Here is a 24,360-nt window from a genome sequence, read left to right as displayed (position 1 = left end):
AAGCTTGAAATTTGAGAAAATGTGATTTTCAATCGCAAACTGTTGATTCAATTAAATCATTCACTATGAAGAGATAGCAGATCTCGTGTGTATCTAGCGTTATTGTCCTGTCACCAGCTGGCTCAGATCTTTGTTTATGAGTAGACTTGAGATGCGCGTGAACACTAGTGTCCGGTGATCAATTTTCATAACGGCAAGGAAAGTTGTATGAGTGCACCACACCAGATTTCTTGCTTTCTATCCCGGCTGGCTGTTACATTATGTAAATACTCTCATTGAATTAAATCATATGGAAGTCAATTATATTGAGAACATAGATCTTGTTAATTAATCTTGTATTTCTTGTTAATCTTGTATCTTCAAGGATACTCAAGATGAGACAACATAAGAAATGAAAAAAATCGAAGTGAGTGCAATGTGCAACCACTTAACAGAAATCATAAAAAATACAGATTGAAGTGGACAAATCACATGCGTCGTATGTGACCAACTCGTCTTCCACTACAAGTTTGGAAGTTGCATTTGGATGGGAAAAGAGACGTCAGAAGACCGAGAAAGTGGTGGACACCGGAACAGGCTTTACACGCCTAGTCCATGAGGGATGATGATGATGATGACATAAATCTTGTTAATAACAAAGAATTTACTGTTAAAAACACGAGTTATTAACTTTTGTTGATTCATTCAAGTTGATAACTTTTTGTTAATAACTCGTGTTATAATTATTAACCCAGGTGTAAACGAAGATTAGTGAACACTAATAGCTTCTACTCAGAAGTATATAGTAGCTTCTACACACATTTTAACATTAAAAAAAATGGTCATAGCAACTGCTATCACAAGTAGTATTAATTACGTGTATGTTACAGACAGGCAGACAGACGTTAACGGAAGCGAGTTAATATAGAGCTTATAAATTAACGTTATGTATTATTCAGCTGAAATCATGAGTCGGCGCATAAAGTCTGTCTGTCTGACAGTCTATGTGACAACTGCCGAAATAATACCATCAGCTTCTTTAATGAATGGAAAATTACATAAAGAGCATGCGAATAATTCCAGCTGACTGATAAATGATAAATTTGTTTTTTCTTATGCACTTTTAATGTTATTTTTATATCCTGAGAAAAGGACGAAGGAGTGAGTCAATTTTGTTGTCCAACGAACTTGACCTGTAAAAGGTTCGAAGAATTCGTGTTCAAAATTTGAAGCTGATCCATTCTCTCTTAAGTTCTTGTCGAATATACAGACAGAAAACGACATTGGGCTTTCGTAAGTCAAAGGTGAGAACTTCGCTAACACTTGTTCAATAAAATAACAGATTAAAAATACAAATTAAAACAACTATTTTCGATGTTTCACATCATCTTCAGTTTTTAAAACTAAATGTCATATAAACTAATAGTTTTGTTATTTTATAAAAACAAAAGTTTAGTTATGTTATAAAATAACAAACAATTAGTAAACTTTTATTTAAAAACCTGAAGATGATGTGAAACATCGAAACTAGTTGTTTTAATTTGTGTTTTTAATCTGTTAATTTATATTAAAAGCTTTACAAAAAAGGGTACTTTGATGTTATTTTATAAATAACAATTAAGTAGCCCTGAATACGAGTACACACATTTAATGACATCAATAAAATATTGTGAATTTCCCTCTTTTTTACTGCTTTTAGTCCTAGACTCAAAATAAGTCTAGGACTTAATAGATCCTGGAGTTTAGAAGATAAAACCGTGAATCAGTGAGTGGTTTTAGATCCGAGGGCGTATTTTAGTCTTGGACTCATCAAGTCCAGAACTTATAGATCCTGAGCTCGGAAACCGACCCTATAAGTTACAATTAGTTATAAGTTAAAATAAATCACATTCAATTGAATAATACAACCTACCGATAATGTTAATTGCAATCGAGATGAATCCATTTCTTCTTCATCACTTGAAATGATGATAGATCCTGATGGCATGAGAATTGCATCAGGTGCTACCATGTTCAGACTCTTCTTCAGCACTTCCTCCACTAAGTCCTTAACAGTCAGTTTATTCACATCCAAAAGGACGGTAACCTATGAAAACAAAATAGAAACTTTACAAAACTTTGCTGTTGATGTTCAGTATATTTGGGTTATGGAAAGGAGACGGGGCGCTACCTGTTCAATGGGTATTGTTCAAACTAAACTATGTTAGTCTCGACTAACATACTCTATTGTCCTCGGATTCTGATAGCTGATAGTGAGCACCAACTTATCTATTACTTTGCACCTTACATCTTCTGTAACTTGTATTTTCTACAATTGAATCTAAATCAGTGATTGAGTACTTGTAATTGTATTATTCCCAATGGTTAATTTGATGGAACTCACCTTGCTCACAAACTGTATACAGACAAGTTTAGTTACACACAATTCTATATTATTGAACGTATGATTTTTTGCGGCCATTTAATTTCTATTAGAATGAACATAATGTCTATGTAATGTTAAGATAAAGAAAGGAAAAAAGATGTTGTCGAATTCAGTTATAGTGGAATTCGACAACATCTTTTTTCCTTTCTTTATATTAATATGGAGAAGTTCCACAATATCTCTGATAAAAGTGTTAAATCTATGTAATGTGTTAGTCTCATCGTGTACACTAAATATATGGTCTTAGTTTGTCTAAATTTGTATTTATCATCGATAGTAATGTGTGTGTTTATCCAATCACTGTAGGCCACTGCTGGTTCACAGCTGGAAGTGCCTTCAACACTGGTCTAACTAGACTGGTCCACCAATATATTCCTCGGACTGGGAAACGTGTGATTCCTTAACAATAGGCCACGAAAATCTCGAAATATAATAACAATAGGCGACCGCTGAAGGGCCACTAAAACTTCTACCTTTCCAACCATTGTTTTCGGCGGCCTCGTCTCTTTTCCAAAACCCGTAAATTTCATCATATTATATCATATATTTTTTCAATTTTACAAATTACAGATACTACAAATTTCTAGAAGAGGACTAGTCTTTTCTAGAAAATGAAAATGTTGCATTCTTGTATGTTGTTTCTGTGGTTTAACTAAGAAGCATCAAGCATTAAAAAAGTAGGCAGCAGAATGTCAGCCACTTAAAATCATATTACAATTGTAAAAATATGCTTTAGACTTTGGAGCATCCTTATACTTTACTTTTCAGGCGATCTACACTCTATTCAATAAAAAATTAGTAGTTGTAGAATGAACAGATTCATGTTTTATCCAGATGGCTTATCAAGGCAATTTAGATCAGAGAGGAGACATGCTCCAACTAAACCAGTTATTGAACTTTATAATCTTGAACACAAGCAATCGATTGTTGTTTCTCTTATTATTTATGGTTGAAGTTACAATTTAAAAATAATTCCTAACACAAGGTGACCAGTTTCCAAAAACAAGAAAAATCATAGATATGATCAGAATCCGAATTGATCTAATTAATAGTCAAAATTTGTGGAGTAAATTCAAGTCACACTAAGTTAAATTGCACTAGTAATGAAAGTAATAAGTGGATTGAGAATCTATGGAAATCATAATAAGTACGTGACTTAATATAAACTTGACCTCCGGTTTCGGAGAGCATACAGCACACTTTGGGTTCGGTGGGCTCAGGTACTTCTCAGCAACAATCTGCTGGAGCTTGTGATTGGGCTTGCTACGAACATACACACACTGACATTTTTCCAGTTGCTGTTGGAGCACCTTGAGTGCGAACATCACAACCAGACCAGCGACTATCGCATTCGTTGTCGCTATGGCTGGGATTATGTTGCCCGCCATTGCTGCAAACAAAATACGTTTATATGTTCAATTAATTAACAAAATCAATAGGTCCGTTTTTAGCAAACGCATGCGAATATTTGAAGCATTTTACAAATAACTGTTCAACAAAAACTTACTGACTGAAGAAACAGCATTGTTTTATTATGATCTAGGTGAAATAATTCAAATCAATATCAAATAATTGGGACAGATTTGACAAATTTTGGGACGTATGTTACAGATTTGAGACATGACAATAAAATTTTTAAACTAATATGATAAATATGCTATTTAATAAGTCTGGTTTTGATTTTGATATTGTTGAGTAATTTTTATTCTCATCCCACACTTATGATGTTGATCCTGAGGGTATTTTTTCTATCAGCGTTTGTTATAAATTTGCTATTTTAAAAAGGAAACATGTTTTTTTTGCAATGTTCTAGGTAAATTTTCTTATAGATATAGGTGATATTACTTTTAGATTGAAAAGTGGTGGCGTGCCCATTAGAAATTCAATGATAACGGAACATCAAGGTCTATAAAAACCAGGTCAAGACACCCGTGTTCCTTATAGAGCTGCCTTTTTGTGCCTGTTTTTATGGCGGCACATTTGAAAATCCAAACAAATTCAATTTGCTCGTAACAAAATCATGCATTATGCATTTTAAAAATAATATTCTGGTTCAGATAATATGTAAAATCAGGTTTTAGATTTTTCAATAATAAATGATTCAACAATTTATTCATTATTGAAAATTGTTCTTATTCTTGTAACATGTTATAACTCATAAGGCATTAGGACAGGAGGCTAACGGCACCTCAAAAACAGTTGAAAGTTACTAATCAATTAAATCTAAAAATCAATAGTTTAGTTCCTAGTTGGAATCTAAATACTGTACTATTATTCTGTTGGAAGAATTAATTTTACTATTCAAAGCCAAGCAATGTCCCTTGGAAAATATTACAAATAACACATCATGTTGTTTACTCTATAATTATAACAGCTGATGAATTAGAAAATTGGTGAACTAGAACCCCACAAAATGACGATTTTGCAATGCATCACGGGATTGTGCCATGACATGTATTTATAGGTACCTGAATAAGAATAAGAATAAGAATCTTTATTGACCAATAAGTACATAATATTATACAATAGGCTTTGTCACTTTGTGAGGGCGCAACACGCGACCCAGTCAAACATATTACAAAAATTAAGATTACAAATCAATTACCAGTCCAGTTATTCATGTCAGTAAGATTAAGATACTCTTCAGTAGAGTAAAAAGCAATAAAAGTATTGGCTTCAGCCAATAGGATATTGCTGGGATAATTTTTTTTGTTGGCAGGATCCTGATTGTGCGCGACAATTTGTTAAACAATAAATATTGCTGATACCTATGGCTTTTTAATGATTTGCTTAGTCTAATATATGGCGTAACTATGTTATCCCTGTGTCTAGTTAGATGTGCATGCTGATGATAGTGTTGTTTGAAATCATTTATATTTTTTTAACATAAATTAGGTTACAGTAAATGTACATAGATGGAAGAGATGAATATCATAATATCCAGTTCAATAAAGCTATTTTTACAAGTTTCATCACTCTTCAGGCCAACTATGCAACGAATAGCTTTTTTCTGCCATACGAATACTTTTTTCATCTCACTACTATTACCCCACAGTCGAAGTCCATAATTAAGTTGAGAGTGAAAAAGACCATAATAGGTAAGAATCAAGACTTCCTTACTAACGTTACATTTCAATTTCCTTAAAAGAAACATGACTCTGGCCAACTTTTTACATAAATATTCTACATGACTAGTCCAGGTCAGCTTACTGTCCAGCATGATTCCTAATAATTTCACTGGCTTTAGGTAACGGCTGGTGTTCAATATTTGAATTATTACGAAGAGTGAAAATTATATTCTCTGTTTTACCCTCATTAAGTGTCAGGCAATTTTATCCGTACCACTCTTTACTACGGTCCATTGACAAAACAAGGCTGTCTAACACACTATCTACATTTACATTTGAATCCAAAATGGTAGTGTCATCAGCTTAAAGCACAGAAAAGCTGGGTACATTTACATTAAAATCATTTATAAAAACTAAGAATAAAAAGGGCCCAAGGACCGAACCTTGAGGTACTCCAGCCAATACTTTCTTTGGTTTGGATTTACAATTATTATTGAGCTTAAACAATTTGGTATCTATCTCTAAGGTACCTTTCTATTAATTCTAGTTCACTGTTTCTGATTCCATAGTGTTCAAGCTTTCTGCAAAGAATGTCATGTGAAACAACATCAAACGCTTTACTCAGGTCCAACATTTTACCTCCTACAACCATCCTCTTCTCAAAACCATCAAGGATGTAATTTACTATTTTTTCAACCGCCATTGTGGTTGAACAGTTAGGCCTGAACCCAAATTGGTTGACATATATTTAACAGTTTGTTGATTGTGAAATAGTCATACAATTGATGAAAAATACAAGTCTCTATTATCTTGCTAATTATTGTAACAATTGCTATTGGCCTGTAGTTTTCAGGTAATATAATAGATCACCTATTGAAAAATCACTTATGAAAGATCACCTTTTTTGAAAATCGGACTGAGTAATGAGAGCTTTAAGCAATCGGGAAATTTTCCAGTAAGCAAAACTAAATTTATTATCACTGTTAAGGGGCCAATATAGATTCAATAATATTTTTTAGCAAAAAATTGGACATACCAAAACAATCTTCACTTTTTGATGCACTTAAACTACTTACAATCGATCTAATAGTATCTGGATCTACCACTTTCCATGAAAAGTTAAGCATTTGTCTATTAATACCCTCAGTAAATTTATAATTTAAAAAAAAATCAGAATAGGTGAGTGGAGAGGAGTTCTGCTTTTTGGCTGCATTATTTGGGACATCAATAAAGTAATCATTCAGCGTTTCAGGTGAGAGATTAACTTTTGGATGCGCCATGTTTTGCCCTGTCTCTTTTTTAACAATTCTCCAGGCTGGTTTACATCTATTAGCTGATAATGTTATCATTTGCTGCAATTTTTGTTTGATCTATAGCTGTATTGTACAGCTTCTTATAGTTTTTGAAGTCAGCCTTTGCATTCCCAGTATTGCTTATCTTCCAGATACTATAATACATCATTAGACGTTCCCTCATTAGCTTCAGTTCAGGCGTGAACCAATTTTTTTGACTAGATTTGGGCCTAAGTTTATAGTCAATTAGAGGACAATGAACATTCAGGTAAAACGTTAAAACATTTATAAACGTAATTATCACAGTATTTGTATCACAGACATTGAAAATATTCGACCAGTCGTAATTAGATAGACACCTATTATAATTATTTAGTCTAACATCTGAGATAAGACGCTTTTTGCGGAATTCTGTTTCCTTGTCATTCTTTGTACTATTGGTAACTCCTATTGAAAAATTAACAAAAATACCTGCATGGTCAGATATAAGGTCCTGTTCATACAATTCATATTCAGTAAACTCAGGTTTAATACATGTAAACACATTGTCCAGGCTTGCTCTTCCCCTTGTAGGAAGGGAGTGTACATTATATAAATTGAAGGATCTCATTACATCCATGAATTGGAGGACCTCCGGTCTATGATCATCAAGTATGTTTATATTGAAATCTCCAGTGATTCCAATAGAAGAGTAGGGTTTTTCAGTGATAAATTTTAAAACTTCTTCCACTTGGATTTTTCAACTTTTTCTACTTAGATTTTTTGCATATTTCAACTTTTTTCTCAAAAACTACTCACACTACAGCTTTCAGACTAGTCTTATTCAATTTTTCAGATATTTTTCCACATGAATCCACCATAAGTTTTTCTAAAACTAGTCCCCAAACAATTCAGCATCGGAGTATTTCTCCAGAGGAACTGAATTCCGGGCGTAATCTTTCACTCTGTATAGCTCGCTAATGAAGCGTTTATGGATATATGTTTATAAGAGCTTTTTTTCTTATTTTTACCTTTACTATCACGTACTAAATTATTTTACCATAATTAAGAATCACCCTGTATAATTGTTTCCAGAGTACTTTTTCCTTTGTGTAAATTATTGTGGAACTCGATGATATTTTTTAAAAGTCGTCAAAACAGCTGTTTTATAGATGAAATATCTCGTCTATGTGTTCTTTTTATGATCTGCTGTACCTATACCTAGCTCATGCACGAGAAGGAGGTTACAAAGTCCATTTCTCAAGGATGGGGTGGACCCCCCATTAGTTTCCCAGAGAGGAGACTCATGCCAGTTGATAGAGCTGATAAATAACTATACAGGGTATGAATTTGAAAAAAATCGGTCAAGTCATTTTGGAGAAAATCGTGAAAAACATGTTTTTTTTAGTAATTATCCGCCATTTTTCTCAAGAATATTACGGAGCTCCTGCATTTTTCCCAGGAATGAGACTCATGTCAGTCGATAGGGCTTATAAATAGCTATTCATGGTATAAATTTGAAGAAAATCGTTAGAGCCGTTTTCGAGAAAACTGTGAAAAACATAGTTTTTCAGTAAATATCCGCCATTTTTCCGCCATCTTGAATTGAATTTTATTGAATTTCTCATTGTCGGATCCTCATGGTATAAGGACTTCAAGTTTGAAATTTCAAGTCATTTGGTTTATTAGGAATGGAGTTATCGTGTTCACAGACATACACACACACATACACGTACACACACAGACCAACACCCAGAAATCATGTTTTTGGACTCAAGGGACCTTGAAACGTATAGAAAACTTGAAATTAGGGTACCTTAATTTTTTTGGTAACCAATACTTTTCTTACCTATGGTAATAGGGCAAGGAAAGTAAAAAATTAAGGTACCCCTATTTCTAAATTTCTATACGTTTCAAGGTCCCCTGAGTCCAAAAAAGTGGTTTTTGGGTATTGGTCTGTATGTGTGTGTGTGTGTGTGTGTGTGTGTGTGTGTGTGTGTGTGTGTGTGTGTGTGTGTGTGTGTGTGTGTGTGTGTGTATATGAGTGTATGTGCGTCTGTGTACAGGATATCTCATCTCCCAATTAACGGAATAACTTGAAATTTGGAACGTAAGGTCCTTACAATATAAGGATCCGACACGAACAATTTCGATCAAATGCGATTCAAGATGGCGGCTAAAATGGCGAAAATGTTGTCAAAAACAGGGGTTTTCGCGATTTTCTCGAAAACGTCTCCAACGATTCTGATTAAAGTTATACCTAAAATAGTCATCGATAAGCTCTATCAACTGCCACAACTCCAATATCTGTAAAAATTTCAGGAGTTCCGCCCCATCTAAGCAAAGTTTGATTTCAGATTCTCAATTATCAGGCTTCAGATACAATTTGGACAAAAAATTTCGAGTGGAAAAGATTGAGCATGAGAATCTCTACAATTGATGTTCAGTAACATTTTCACCTAAAATTAAAAATAAGCTCGAAATTCGAGTAAATGTGATTGTCCAATTGCAAACTGTTGATTCTATTAAATGATTCACTATGAAGAGATAGCAGACCTCTTGTGTCTCCAGCGTTATTGTCCTGTCATCAGCTGGCTCAAATCTTTGAATAGTAGACTTGAGATGCGCGGGAACACTAGCGTCACGTGATCAATTTCCATAACGGCAAGGAAAGTTGTGTGAGTGCGCCACACCAGATTTGTATTTTTAGTTTTGGGCTAGACCTGTTGCTCTCGCCCAGTAATATTTATAATTATTATGATTTATAATTATTGTATTAATAAATAAATTAATAATAAGATTATATGTTAAAAAAGGGTACCTTTGATTTTTAGTTTACGCATACCAAGTGTATGCTTACTCTTGGAATTTTGTAGACAGAAATTCTTAAACACTTTTCTTGGAAATTGTTTTGGTGTTGTTGCAACCATAAATGGATTTCGGAATGAGCTGCAATTTACCAATTCAAATAACTCAAAACAATTGAAGTATACAATATTGACAAACATTTTCCATTTTCTTTCAAATGAATAAGGATGGATTCATTGATTTCAAAAACAATATTTCAATAATCTAGAAAATCAGTTTTTAAAATTAGGACTGTTGAATGAATGCTTTATTACTGTACCTTGAACTGTGCACTCAAATTTCTACAGCTTTCAGAGAAAATGTCGACGCACTCTTTCAAAGACCAGACTTGTTGATCCTTGAGACCTTGGCCTGCTGAATGACCGTTGTTAGCTGCAGATGAGCTGCTCTCTGCATCTGCCATAGCAATGTAAAATTATAACCGTTAACAAGCAAATTGAGGAGAAGAATAATGGATGTTTTACTGCTGAGTAATTTGACATGGATATGATAGTAGTCCAACCCCAAGTGTCACTCACTTTGTTCGCCGCCTTATTCAATAAATAATAATCTAACAATATTAACTTCAAACAATCAGCTTTCCTAGTATATAAATCAACATCAATGAAGTAAGAATTGAATCCCACTATAGCACTCAAGTGCTAAAGGTTTTGTCAAAAAGCCCGCAAGATAATAAATTTTCACTTTTGAATTGAATCCCACTATAGCACTCAAGTGCTAAAGGTTTTGTCAAAAAGCCCGCAAGATAATAAATTTTCAACTCGTCTGAGGAATCTGACACCACCAGTGAACTTGTAGTAAATTTGTTTTCGTACAAACTGAGTGTAATTTGGTGCAGTATAATGTCATTAGTTTATCAGAAATTCTTTAATACGGTATATAAGAATTTATGTCATTGAATATATAAATAGAACATTTCCTAATGAAATAATTGGAAAAACTATTATTGAAGTTACCTGAATCCGGAATAGAAGACCAATCGAGCGGAGTGGGCTGTCTACGTTCTTCCCACAGGTCTTTCAAACTCAGTAGGTACTTGATGTCATCGTGGAAAAGTTTTGTGAAAACTTTCTTAGGATCATAATCATTTGACTGAGCCCAACTTCTCGTAGACGTTCTATCAACGTTTCCCTTCTCATTTGCATCGGAATCCATTGCGCTTGCGCCGGCATTGGCTTCATGAAAAAAAAAATAAAATGATAGCTGTAATCACAGAAAAGACAAAATACAAGATAAGCGTATTCAGTTCATTCACACTGCAATAGCATAATTTTTTGGATGATCACAACAAATTTAATGTTTCAGCGGAAATAACTCTTGCTCATTTCAATTTGTGAATTCCAACCAATTCCGATAATGATTATTGTATAGTAATAGTATTTTTTTGTATAAATATCAAGCAGTGTTATGACGAAGAATTAGATAGATAGATTGCAGACATTTTATCTTGGAGGGCGGAGTTGGGGCGCAGCTGGCTCTCTCTCCCACTTAATATGCTTTTATGTAAATTCTCCAGTAAATTCTGAAGCATCTATTATTACAACATAAGTAAAAAATAATATCAATGCCATTTCCTGAATAAAATTGGAAAATAATACCAGTAAACAAATTAATTAGTTTAGAAAAAGTTAATTCGAAAAACTAGAAATAAATATATTGAGAAAAATATATAAAAAAGGAAACAAATGAAATGTTGCTTCAAGAGGTTTATTAATCTAGCTTAACAATTCATTGTTGACAATAAACCTATAAGTAATTGAGGTTCTTGATCGAATGGTTAAAAACAATCATATCAAGTAATTTTTCAAAGATACAATAGAGTAGGTTAAATTTTTTGACTCGATTCGGTTATTTTGCAAACTTTCAAGAGAAGGAGAAAAGTACAGGTATTTTAATAACTGCTTTTAAAACTGAGCATTGAGTTTAGTTTACTGTGATTAATCCCAATTTGAAGATAAAATTGGGATATAATACAAAATCCATTCATTGATTTATTGGTACTAATTGAAACTTTGAATAACAAAAACCGATCTTCCAAAAAAGAAGAAGAAAGTGCATATACATTGAAAAATATATAACATATTCACGATTTACGACGTTTGCATTGAGTTTCCAAACTTGAGAACTTGAAATTTATTCATAGAAATAATCAATAAAATAGAACATATTCATATCGTAATCTGTAGAGAATAGAATTAATTTGTGGAGAGAAGTTATTACCAGTGGCTTCTGGATCAGCAGTATCCGGTGAGACCTCTTCATCACCATCTTCTTCACCAAATAGCTGGCTGAAATCATTGAAAATTGAATTGAAACATACAAAATTAAACCTATAGAGAAGTTGAAAGAGTGAATTTGAAATGTTAAATAAAGATATAGTTACTGAAAAAATCGATGAAAACAAAATAATATTCAAATCAAATAAAAGTACAAAACCATAAACAACCTCAACCACTGATGCACGCAAATTTTAAGATTTCATTTGTATTTTTTTCAAAGCTTGCACAGCTTTTAGTGTTTTACCTCAATGTGCCTGTCTTTATACAGACCTCTAGAGTAATGCCAGTAATATTACTTTAAAACAATATTATTGACCGAGCGAAGTGAGGTCTAAGATTCAAGTCGACGATTTGGCATTTCTCTTAATGTTTAAATGTTGCGCATTAACGGCGAAACGCGGTAATAGATCTCCATGAAATTTGACAGGTATGTTCCTTTTTAAATTGCGCGTCGACGTATATACAGAGTTTTTGGAAATTTTGCATTTCAAGGATAATATAAAAGGAAAAAGGAGCCTCCTTCATACGCCAATATTAGAGTAAAAATCAGACTATAGAATTATTCATCATAAATCAGTTGACAAGTGATTACACAGATATGTGGAGAAGCCAGCCTATTAATTGCTGTATTTCCATAAGGTTCTCATCCACAAGTACCTGATTGAAAGTATAGACCTTATGGAAATACAGCAATAGACTGGCTTCTCCACACATCTGTATAATCACTTGTCAGCTGATTTATGATGAATAATTCTATAGTCTGATTTTTACTCTAATATTGGCGTATGAAGGAGGCTCCTTTTTCCTTTTATATTATCCTTGAAATGCAACATTTCCAAAAACCTTGTATATACCTCGACGCGAAATTAAAAAAGGAACATACCTGTCAAATTTCATGAAAATCTATTACCGCGTTTCGCCGTAAATGCGCAACATATAAACATTCAAACATTTAGACATTAAGAGAAATGCCAAACCGTCGACATGAATCGTAGACCTCACTTCGCTCGGTCAACTAGTAGGTATTGCTAAAACAGATGGAAAGATACATTTTCAAGATGTTCGATGTTTTTGAACGGGCAGTATTATAGTCCACTAGACAGCTGATTTATGATGAAAAAGTCTGCTCAAGTCTATAGGGCGGTGTGAATAAAAACGAGTACGACGAATATTTACTTACAAGTAAAGTGTAACGAGTATTTAAACTCCAAGTAAACCGATGTGAATAAAGCGTCGAGTTTACATGTGACCATGTACTCGCCAACCCGAGGGTTTACTAGGAAGTATTTACTCGCGAGACAACTGAATTCACAAGAAAGGCAAGTAAATACTTATAGCGCCACACAGACTACTATGGTACGCATTATTTCCTGTTATGACTTGTTCTGTTTTTGTCGTTAAACGCCGATTGCATGTGAGTGCAATCTATAGCACCAATGACAGACGGAATGCGAAATTTTGAAGCCCAATCTGCCTTGGCCTGATCCATATCTTCAATAGTGCGTGGAAATTTAATCCATCTTCAGACTTCGACACTATTTTATCCAATTCACTTGAAAATGTTCTGCTGATGGTACTTCTTTCAACCCCCATGTCGTTGGCAACACCACTTTGGAATTCTGGATCACTAAGGTATCTCAGAAAAGTTTCCATCTTTTTCCTTGCAGTTAATCCTCCACCACTTGCACCAGTGTTTTCATCAAGAAAGTGCGAAGTGAGAAAATCTACGTTTTCGCTCTCAAACCGTTATAGTCCCTTAGATAGATCGGGACTTATATCACGCCGGTCTCTATAACGTTTCACACCATGCAGGTTCATAAATGCAGCCATCTCACGTATACAAGTACGACTGCAAGTCTGGGGTCGGGTTGACTTGCGAATGGACGAGAAGTATTATACTTCTTGCTGAAGAAGTATTTACTTGCGTTTATTCACACCAAAATTGGCATTTTTCGGAGGTTTACTAGCCTCTCAAGTATTTACTTGCGAGTAAGAGTAAGTACTTGTTTTATTCACTTCAATTTTGGCGTTTACTTGTTATTCAATTATTTACTTGTCCTACCTGTTTTTATTCACACCGCCCGTAGTCTGCTTTTTACTCTAATATTGGCGTATGAAGGAGGCTCCTCTTTCCTTTTCTATTATCCTTGAAATGAAAAATTTCCAAAAACCTTGTATATACGTCGACGCGCAATTTAAAAAGGAACATACCTTTCAAATTTCATGAAAATCTATTTCCGCGTTTCGCCGTAAATGCGAAACATATAAACATTAAGAGAAATGCCAAACCGTCGACTTGAATCTTAGACCTCATTTGGCTCGGTCAACTATACATTGCATGCCACATTGCATGCCTCATTGAATGCAATTTTTACGCACTATTAAATAGGATCCAAAGAGCTTATAACAGTTTGTCTGGGCGCCTAGATGTCTTCTGGTTTTCTCGCGCTAAATTCCGGAAAGCGTTATATGATAATTAAATCTTGTGTAAGCATGATCTAATCAATTAAATAGTTGGTGTATCAGTGTGGATGTGCATATGTTCTAGGACGTCGTTCAGTTATAAATGTTATTTATTCTATTGATAAAATTTTTGTTCATTATTTGTTATTATATTCTTCAATTTTTATAATTTTTGGAATTTTGTATTCCCAATTTGTTTTATTTTTTTCAAGTATTTGAAATCTTTGTATTTTTTGTTGTTTGTATTATTTCTTATTGCATAATTCGAATTATTTTTATTAGTATTTTTTTTTCATTCGTATCTGTACAATTTTTATTGTTATGGAGACATATTTGGGGAAACCCGTTGTCTCCATTGTTAATAAATAAATATATAAACTATTGATTGCGTGCAATAACGCATGCAGTTAATAACTAAAATAACATAGTATTGTCTCTCGAACTTTCTCTGCTTTGAACTTGGGCTGTCCTGTTGCCAGTATGTCTTGAATGAGATTATCTTTTGATGTTAGCATTTTTGATACACCAACCCCAACAGCCATTAGCCGTTTTCACACCGATATCTCGTCGACACGACATACAGACTGGATTTTTACTCTGATGGACAGTATAAGAGGAGGCTGCGGTTTATAACTGCGCGAGGTCTACTGTTCACAGAACTACTAGTTACTATAATATTGCTTTTATACATTTCCTTGAAATGGAACTAGTCTATCATATTCATCTAGCCCAGTGGTTCTCAAAGTGTGGGGCGCGACCTCCAAGGGGGGCACGATGAATGCTCAGGGGGGGTGGGGCGCAAAGCTTGGTTGGAAAATGTTTTAAATTTGCTTCTAAAATAATTACGATAAGCGATCTTTCTATTTTTAAAATTACATGTGAGTAATTTTTACTGATAAAATATTTATTTCAACCGTATTTTCAATTTAAATTCAACATGATAGAAAAAGAAAACCTCATTGATCTCCAAGGTGACTTAGCGCTTAAAATGAAGTTTGAAGAATATTCTCTTACATCCTTCTGGATTGGTGTGCAAAAATGAGTAAAAAGTCATAGAAGAAATATACTTTATTTGCTACAATTTATCCGTGTGAAACTGGGGTTTCTGCTCTAGCTGCCATGAAAAGTGAATATAGACCAAGACTGGATGTGACCCAGGAACTAAGAGTAGCGTTATCGGAGCTGACACCTCGTTTCAACAAACTCTGTGCGAAAAAACAAGCTCATCCTTTACACTGACGCTATTTGTATTTTTAAGTTCTATGAGAAACAAAAATAACAACTATTTACTATAGTAGCGGTAGTACCTGAATAAATTATAATTTATTGTTGTATAGAGTTTGTTGTCTTATGTATGATTGAAACTATTGCATCTGTTTATTCGACAGAGGCTGGCTCAAACAGCACTCTGGTTTGTGGACTGTATCAATTACATCGAGAACTTTTTGGGGTTGTCTGGCGTCGGGTAGCAAGTTGAACAATTTAAATGGCTAAGTGCACAATAACATAGGCCTACCTTCATGTCCAAATCCTCCTTGCTTCTAGGATCCCGGGTCCAGATCACGATACGAGACGAGATGACACTTGTTATAAATCACAATAAATCAATAGATCACTTTGCAAAAATCGACATTACGAAAGGGAGCTGTTCGATTGGCTCGCAAACGGCAACTGGCGCGATTATGCTATACGCATCACCCTTCAATTGCCCCCTCCACCACACAACACCAGACAACAAAGAGGAACATTGATAGTTTCGTCCGAACAGCAACATTGAGTTATGTATAGAATGTGCAAAACTGAACTAAATAAATATTGAGTGTAAAATATACAGGTACCGGTATACGTATAAGTACAACATGTATAGTAGTCTATGCTTATACATGTAGGGGGTCCGGCTTAGGCTACAGCTGAATTATGCAGGGGGGCTTGAAGTAAAAAGTTTGAGAACCACTGATCTAGCCAATTAAGTTATAGAATATATTATTCATGACATAAAATCATACATATGAGCTGTGCTTCTAACGAATAAATTCGTTTCCAATTTTTTGGATCAAAATTATTCAAAGTTACTAATTATTTTACAGTTCTCAGTGATTATTGAGTGTAATTTCATTATTTAATTTGGTTTTTAAACAATCTGAATCCAAAATTTCTTATTTTTCAATGTTTGCACTGAAAATTGAACTCAAATTCAAAACTTATTAACCTACTTTTTGAACCAGTGTATGAATAAAAATTCGGGGATTGGACAGTTTTGGGATGTGCCTGTTGGTTCTTCCCCAATCATTTTAATGAATTGTGTTTTGTTATCATTGAATAAATAGGCTACATGACATAATCTTATAAGAATTAAAGACTAATATCATAATCTTAAAGACTATAATCTTATATTCTGTCATTTGAGGCTCTTAAATTCCCAAAAGTAGATAGAAGAAATATCGTGGATATATTATTCTCCAAAATTCAATTTATTGGACCATATATTCGCTATCGACTCAACACTTGAGAGCCATTTGCACAGTATAAGTTTGAGCTGAAGTTTAAACCAAATTTGATTTTTTTTGTTCAAACCGAAATTCCGTTTGCACAGTATCAGTTTAAACACTGTCTCGAGCTTAAACTACCAGAGCAGGAGGTTTAAATCAAATAGTTTGGATTAAAACTCAAGATTTGATATAGAAACATCTGATAGCAAATTATTTTTCGACGATTGTTTTCAATTCTGCTGTAGACGATAATTATTTTTAAATTATTAAGGATAAAATTAATTTTAGATTATTCAAAATGAAATGAAGTTATTTTTATTATTTCTGGCACTAGCTAAATTTAATAGTAATGCTATCTTATAATATTTGAGAAATTTCTTTGTCGCTTTTCATCTTTCATTACAGTTCAGCAATGTAGATCGTAGATACAAACGACAAATAATAATGGTGTCACAAAGTAAAATTGTGACGAGAAAACAATTAATAATATTATTGAAAGACGCTCGGCTATCAGCAAAGCTGGCTGAAGGCGGACCGATGGCACACCATCTTTCGCGCATCGAGATGATTCTTACCGCCTCTGGCGGCAAACTCCATCCCCTCTACTTTGGGAGAGTATTTAAACGCCGGACGAGCCCCAGACGCTCCAATAGTGAGGTCCACGTTATAATGACAGTATTTGATCAACTTTGGTTTTGCTATCCTTGTCTATCATTCAACAAAGCCGGTGGTACTATCCTTTTCTAGGTCCACAACGATGCCAATTATGTTTTTGGCAGTGTAGAAATATAATTAATTAATGAAGAGAATCGGCATCGCTATTCTTCTATCTTTATCCACTGCCATTATAACGTGGACCACACTATAGCATTCCGCTCCCAACCTTCTTCCTCCTTGTGAAGCGGCCCGTTGGCTGCCGTACGTCCCTGTCCTCCTCTCCTGGTACAGCGGCCCTTTGGCTGCCGTCCCTATCCATCCATCCTCCCAGGGCACAGCGGCCCGTTGGCTGCCGTCCCTTTCCACCTATTCTCCCAGGGCACAGCGGCCCGTTGGCTGCCGTCCCTATCCATCCATCCTCCCAGGGCACAGCGGCCCGTTGGCTGCCGTCCCTTTCCTCTCATCCTCCCAGGGCATAGTGGCCCGTTGGCTGCCGTCCCTTTCCTCTCATCCTCCCAGGGCACAGTGGCCCGTTGGCTGCCGTCCCTTACCGTCTATCCTCTCTGGGCACAGCGGCCCGTTGGCTGCCGTCCCTCCCGTCTATCCTTCCTCTTCCTACGGAGCGGAATCGAGGCCGTAGGGCTAATACAAAATTACCTCGTATTGGTGTCATCAGACTAGAGAGCGACCTTCACGCCGTGGACAGCACCAGGAGGTGCTGTTCACTCCTAAGGCACAAAGAAGGAAGAAGAAGAACTTCGACTTGCCTCCTTTCCCCGCCCACATTACGACTGAGCTAAGTCGTCCAGGAGCAACACCTGGGTTTGGCTTCTACATTTCCAAAAGCGCGACCATCAAAAACCATTATTTCTTAAAATTTATTAATGACTGTATTTGCAAGATAGTAACTAATCTTTACGGTAGTGAATGAGAGAGTGAATTTATTCCTTAAACTTTATTATATATAGTCTCAGCCGGAGATTGACTTTGAAATTTCAATTGGTTTAAAATAATGGTTACTTACAATATGTATACTGTAGATTCATAAGTAACTTATGTATTACAGTTGATAATAATGAATAAGAATAAGAATAAGAATATTTATTTGCCATTAAATACAACACTGTACAATAGGCATCGTCAATTTGTTTGAAAAAGAACAAAATACAATATATACACATATAATCTATGCTGTCATTGATTGTCACTAGGCATGTCAGTGCAGTTCATATATTCATTTAAATCATAAAATGCTTTTTCTTTCAGCCACTTGCAAATAACTGCCTTATATCTTGGTTCCGGTAGTTGTCTAATTCTCTGGGGCATCTTATTGAAGATTCGAAACTGCTGGAACTTGTGACTCATGAAGGTCTTGTTGAGACGGATATGAGGTGTTGTCAGGAACGAACGCTGTCTTGTTGCGTAGCTGTGAATCTCCTCTTGTCGTATGAAGTTGGTTTCATTTTTTCTCATGTGCATCAGATTACAAAATATGTACATGCATGACAGTGTCATTATCTGAAGATCTGGGAAGGCTTGTCTGCATGATTCATCATTCCTCAGACCAACGATGCATCTAATTGCCTTTTTCTGCCATACAAAAACCCTCTTCATACCACTGCAGTTCCCCCATAGGCGAAGTCCATAGCTCAAGTGAGAATGAAATAAACCGTAATAGGCTGATATCAGCACTTCTTTACTGACACAAAGCCTCAGTCTCTTCAGAGCGTATAAGCTGCGGGATAGTTTTTTACAAAGGAAATCAATTTGATTGGTCCAGCACAGCTTACTGTCTAACATGACTCCTAACAATTTCACAGGGTTCATATAATTCTCATACCGTTCACTAGATGTATTTCTCAATGAGAATATTATATTTTCACATTTTCTCTCATTCAATGCCAAGTGATTGGCTGTGTACCATCGCTTTGAACTCTCTAAAGCATTGTTGAGTTGACTTAAAACAACGTTCTCATTCTTATCAATGCTCAGAACGGTGGTATCGTCAGCATATAATACTGAATAAGATGGGACATTCACACTGTAGTCATTGATATAGACAATGAACAAAAACGGGCCCAGTACAGATCCTTGCGGAACGCCTGCTTTTGTGAATCTAGGAGCTGAATAATTATTATCGACTCTGACTATTTGAATTCTATCTTTCAAGTAGCATTTGATCAAGTTCAATTCAGAGCCCTCAATTCCATAATATTCAAGTTTCTTGCATAGAATTGAGTGTGACACAGTGTCGAAAGCCTTGCTCAGATCCAGCAGGCCACCACCAATAACTGAACCTCTCTCAAATCCCTCAAGTATAAACTCCACAATTTTCTCTAAAGCCATAGTAGTGGAGCATTTGTTTCGAAAGCCAAATTGATTATTATTGAGCAATTTATTAGTAGTGAAATGTTCAGTAAGTGGTATTAATAAACAAGTTTCAATCACTTTACTGATAATTGGTCCTATCGCAACAGGTCTGAAATTTTCAGGTTGGTTCTTATCACCCTTTTTGTGAATGGGGTTGACTACTGATTGTTTCAAACAGTCGGGGAAAACACCAGATTTAAAAATAGAATTTATTATGAATACCAATGGAATATTGATTGAATCAATGATGTTCTTTAGTAAGAAATTTGAAATTCCAAAGACATCTTCACTACGTGATGAGCTCATTTTTTTTACAATTTTCATTATTATATTAGTGTCTACATTAATCCAGGAAAACTTACATGCTGTTTCGTTGTCATTCCTTCGTATACCTGTGTTGGTTCTTAGAAAATCTGAATAGGTAAGTGGGTTTTGACAGCTCTGCTGATGGCCAACGACATTATCAGGAACGTCTACAAAGAAATCGTTGAATTCGTCCGGTGAAATCTTCACATCAGTTAGTACAGGTGTTGTAGTGTCCTTAATAGAATTTATTATTTTCCATGCAGTTTTGCATTTGTTTTTTGACTCCAAAATCAATTTATTATTTGCGGCAACTTGTGCTAGTGTCAATGCCTTTCTATACTTTTTCTTGTATTCTGTAAAGTTATTTTTCTCCACATCTCCTCCTGTGGCTTTCCATATACTATACAAAATCATAAGATGTTGTTTCATTGTTGTCAATTCCGTTGTGTACCACTTCTTATTTTTCATTTTTGTAGATCTAGGCTTGATTAAAGGACAGTGTAGATTGAGAAAATACACAATAGCATTTGAAAACATGGACGTCATTCTATTTACATCATATGTAGAATAAATTTCTGACCAATCATAATTTAGTAGTGACTCATTCAATTTATCCAGGTTTTCCTGTCTCAGTAGCCGAAATTTTCTTACTGATGGTTTCTTTTGATTCAAAACATTGCGATTTTCAGTCAATTCACTCAATGGCATTCCAAACTCAAGCAATAATCCAGCATGATCCGAAATCAAGTCTTGTTTGTAAATGAAACAATTATAGCAATTTGATCTCAAATCTGTGAAAAAGTTGTCAAGGCAGGCCTTTTTCCTCGTTGGACATGAATGAGATTTGTAAAGATTGAATGATCTCATTATGTTTTGAAACATTTGAACTTCAGAGTTATCTTCCTTGAGAATGTCTATATTGAAGTCGCCTGCTAGCAGTATAGATCTATAGGATTTCGAAGTCACGAATGTTAAAAAATCTTCTAATCTATTGAGAAAGTCTCTGAGATTGGAGTCTGGTGTTCTATACATGCTCACTACTATGATATTCGATTTAACTATCTTTATTGCTGATACTTCAAATAGCGTTGGTAAACAAAACTGTGACACGTCAACAAGGGTGAAAGATAATTCTCTCTTAATTAAAATCGATGAGCCACCTCGAGTGAGAGGAGGCTCTCTGCAATATGAGGCTGCTAGTACAAAGCCATTTGGCACATAGAAAGACACTTCATCACCAACCAACCAATGCTCGTTTAAGCACACAATATCGAAGGATGTATCTTTAGACAACTCTTCTAGTTGACTAATTTTTGACCTCAATGAACATACGTTTACAAAGAATATTCTCGTCGTCAACCCGCCTGCATCTACAGGTGGCGTATTCGGCAATAGGTCAGATCGATCTGAGTTAACATTGTACCATTCTGAGAAAGCATCATCGTTTGAGTTCCATAATATTAAGTTCCATTAATCTTACTTTTTCTAATCGCTCAGAACAATCAGGACAGGTAAATTTTGTTTTAGTTTGTGCGGAGAAATCAATCATCACCTTTGTTTGAAAATCTATAGTGTCAGTCTTCACTGTAATATCTGATCTTTTCATGTTTTTTGGATCATTACATAAAGTATCCTTATCTTGATATTTTTCCAATTGTAAAGTCAATCGTTGGATTTCTTCGACTAGGGCAGACTGATTTTCAGTTAACTGACATATTCTCTTGATTAGATCGTCTTTAGATTGTAAAACAATGTCTTCAGTTTGAGAACCCGTTTCATAACAGATAGGTGAAGCTTTCCGACCTGAATTCAGAAATGAATCAAGTGAGGCTCTATTTCCAAGTTGTGACGATTTCAATTTTGATACTGGACATTTTTCGTTCACTGTATAAGACAGCTCGGCCGGTGTCTGATGTGCAGCATGCTTTTTATGATTTCCTGAAGTATATTTAATCGAGTCAATCGCCGCCGATGTTATCACTGAAGACAAGCAGCCGGTGGTGCAACATCGCCAGCTAATGTCACCGCTTGCTAATGTATGACTCTTTCTAAAGCAGTGACTCTTATAAAACAATCCCGTATTATTCTTTGAAGTTTTGTAGGTTTGAAATGTATTAGTCTGATTAGCCATACTAATATTATTTTATTGGTTGACAGTGTCTATGGGTTCTATACCAAAAGAAGTCTAAAATTGCCGCACTAAGTTGTTATTTGGTGGACAGTATGGATAGATCTATAACGAAAGAAGTTCAAAGTTACCGCTCTCAGTTGTCATGCCTCTCCTGAATCTGTTGCTATGGTTGCAGGTAAACAAAGATCAGCTGATGATAAGCCACTTCACATCTTCACAACAGTCAGCCGCATAGATAACAGTCAGTTGTAAAAATAGTTTGTTGTAGTTATCAGCGTTATCAGAATTTCACTTTCACTGTCACTCCTACAGCAGTACAGTTCACGATAAAGTCGCAGTAGAGTCACTCAGATTCTCAGTGTAATCAGAACAATAACAAGTGAAATCACGGGCATGCCGGTTACGAAAAATGGAGTCGAAAAGTTCAAATCGTGTTTGGTCTGTCCATGCAACTCACTCGTGTACCACACTCACCAGTCATGCAGTTCAGGAATTCGTTAAACCAGGTACTTTGCACTAAGAAAAACCGTCCGAACTGTATAAATTTCACAATTTCTTGCAATTAACCACTGTAAAATTGTTTCAAACAGTCGGGGAAAACACCAGATTTAAAAATAGAATTTATTATGAATACCAATGGAATATTGATTGAATCAATGATGTTCTTTAGTAAGAAATTTGAAATTCCAAAGACATCTTCACTACGTGATGAGCTCATTTTTTTACAATTTTCATTATTATATTAGTGTCTACATTAATCCAGGAAAACTTACATGCTGTTTCGTTGTCATTCCTTCGTATACCTGTGTTGGTTCTTAGAAAATCTGAATAGGTAAGTGGGTTTTGACAGCTCTGCTGATGGCCAACGACATTATCAGGAACGTCTACAAAGAAATCGTTGAATTCGTCCGGTGAAATCTTCACATCAGTTAGTACAGGTGTTGTAGTGTCCTTAATAGAATTTATTATTTTCCATGCAGTTTTGGATTTGTTTTTTGACTCCAAAATCAATTTATTATTTGCGGCAACTTGTGCTAGTGTCAATGCCTTTCTATACTTTTTCTTGTATTCTGTAAAGTTATTTTTCTCCACATCTCCTCCTGTGGCTTTCCATATACTATACAAAATCATAAGATGTTGTTTCATTGTTGTCAATTCCGTTGTGTACCACTTCTTATTTTTCATTTTTGTAGATCTAGGCTTGATTAAAGGACAGTGTAGATTGAGAAAATACACAATAGCATTTGAAAACATGGACGTCATTCTATTTACATCATATGTAGAATAAATTTCTGACCAATCATAATTTAGTAGTGACTCATTCAATTTATCCAGGTTTTCCTGTCTCAGTAGCCGAAATTTTCTTACTGATGGTTTCTTTTGATTCAAAACATTGCGATTTCAGTCAATTCACTCAATGGCATTCCAAACTCAAGCAATAATCCAGCATGATCCGAAATCAAGTCTTGTTTGTAAATGAAACAATTATAGCAATTTGATCTCAAATCTGTGAAAAAGTTGTCAAGGCAGGCCTTTTTCCTCGTTGGACATGAATGAGATTTGTAAAGATTGAATGATCTCATTATGTTTTGAAACATTTGAACTTCAGAGTTATCTTCCTTGAGAATGTCTATATTGAAGTCGCCTGCTAGCAGTATAGATCTATAGGATTTCGAAGTCACGAATGTTAAAAAATCTTCTAATCTATTGAGAAAGTCTCTGAGATTGGAGTCTGGTGTTCTATACATGCTCACTACTATGATATTCGATTTAACTATCTTTATTGCTGATACTTCAAATAGCGTTGGTAAACAAAACTGTGACACGTCAACAAGGGTGAAAGATAATTCTCTCTTAATTAAAATCGATGAGCCACCTCGAGTGAGAGGAGGCTCTCTGCAATATGAGGCTGCTAGTACAAAGCCATTTGGCACATAGAAAGACACTTCATCACCAACCAACCAATGCTCGTTTAAGCACACAATATCGAAGGATGTATCTTTAGACAACTCTTCTAGTTGACTAATTTTTGACCTCAATGAACATACGTTTAC

At 35.1% G+C, this 24,360-nt stretch overlaps 1 protein-coding gene across 1 annotated transcript in view; it reads right to left on the bottom strand.

Moving 5' to 3' along the window:
• LOC111054957 (SUMO-activating enzyme subunit 2) overlaps positions 1–24,360 on the bottom strand; it is an 86,343-nt gene that overhangs the window by 31,649 nt on the left and 30,334 nt on the right. Inside the window, exons 4-8 of the mRNA XM_039429475.1 lie at positions 11,832–11,899; positions 10,568–10,786; positions 9,871–10,007; positions 3,577–3,816; positions 1,892–2,065 (exon numbers count right to left, since the gene is read on the bottom strand). Of these exons, the coding sequence (XP_039285409.1) occupies positions 1,892–2,065; positions 3,577–3,816; positions 9,871–10,007; positions 10,568–10,786; positions 11,832–11,899 (838 nt within the window). The remainder of the gene's footprint in view (positions 1–1,891; positions 2,066–3,576; positions 3,817–9,870; positions 10,008–10,567; positions 10,787–11,831; positions 11,900–24,360) is intronic.

Source organism: Nilaparvata lugens, chromosome 5 (assembly GCF_014356525.2).
Source record: "Nilaparvata lugens isolate BPH chromosome 5, ASM1435652v1, whole genome shotgun sequence".
NCBI classification, from domain to species: domain Eukaryota; kingdom Metazoa; phylum Arthropoda; class Insecta; order Hemiptera; family Delphacidae; genus Nilaparvata; species Nilaparvata lugens.
This window is presented reverse-complemented; position numbering and strand designations above follow the sequence as displayed.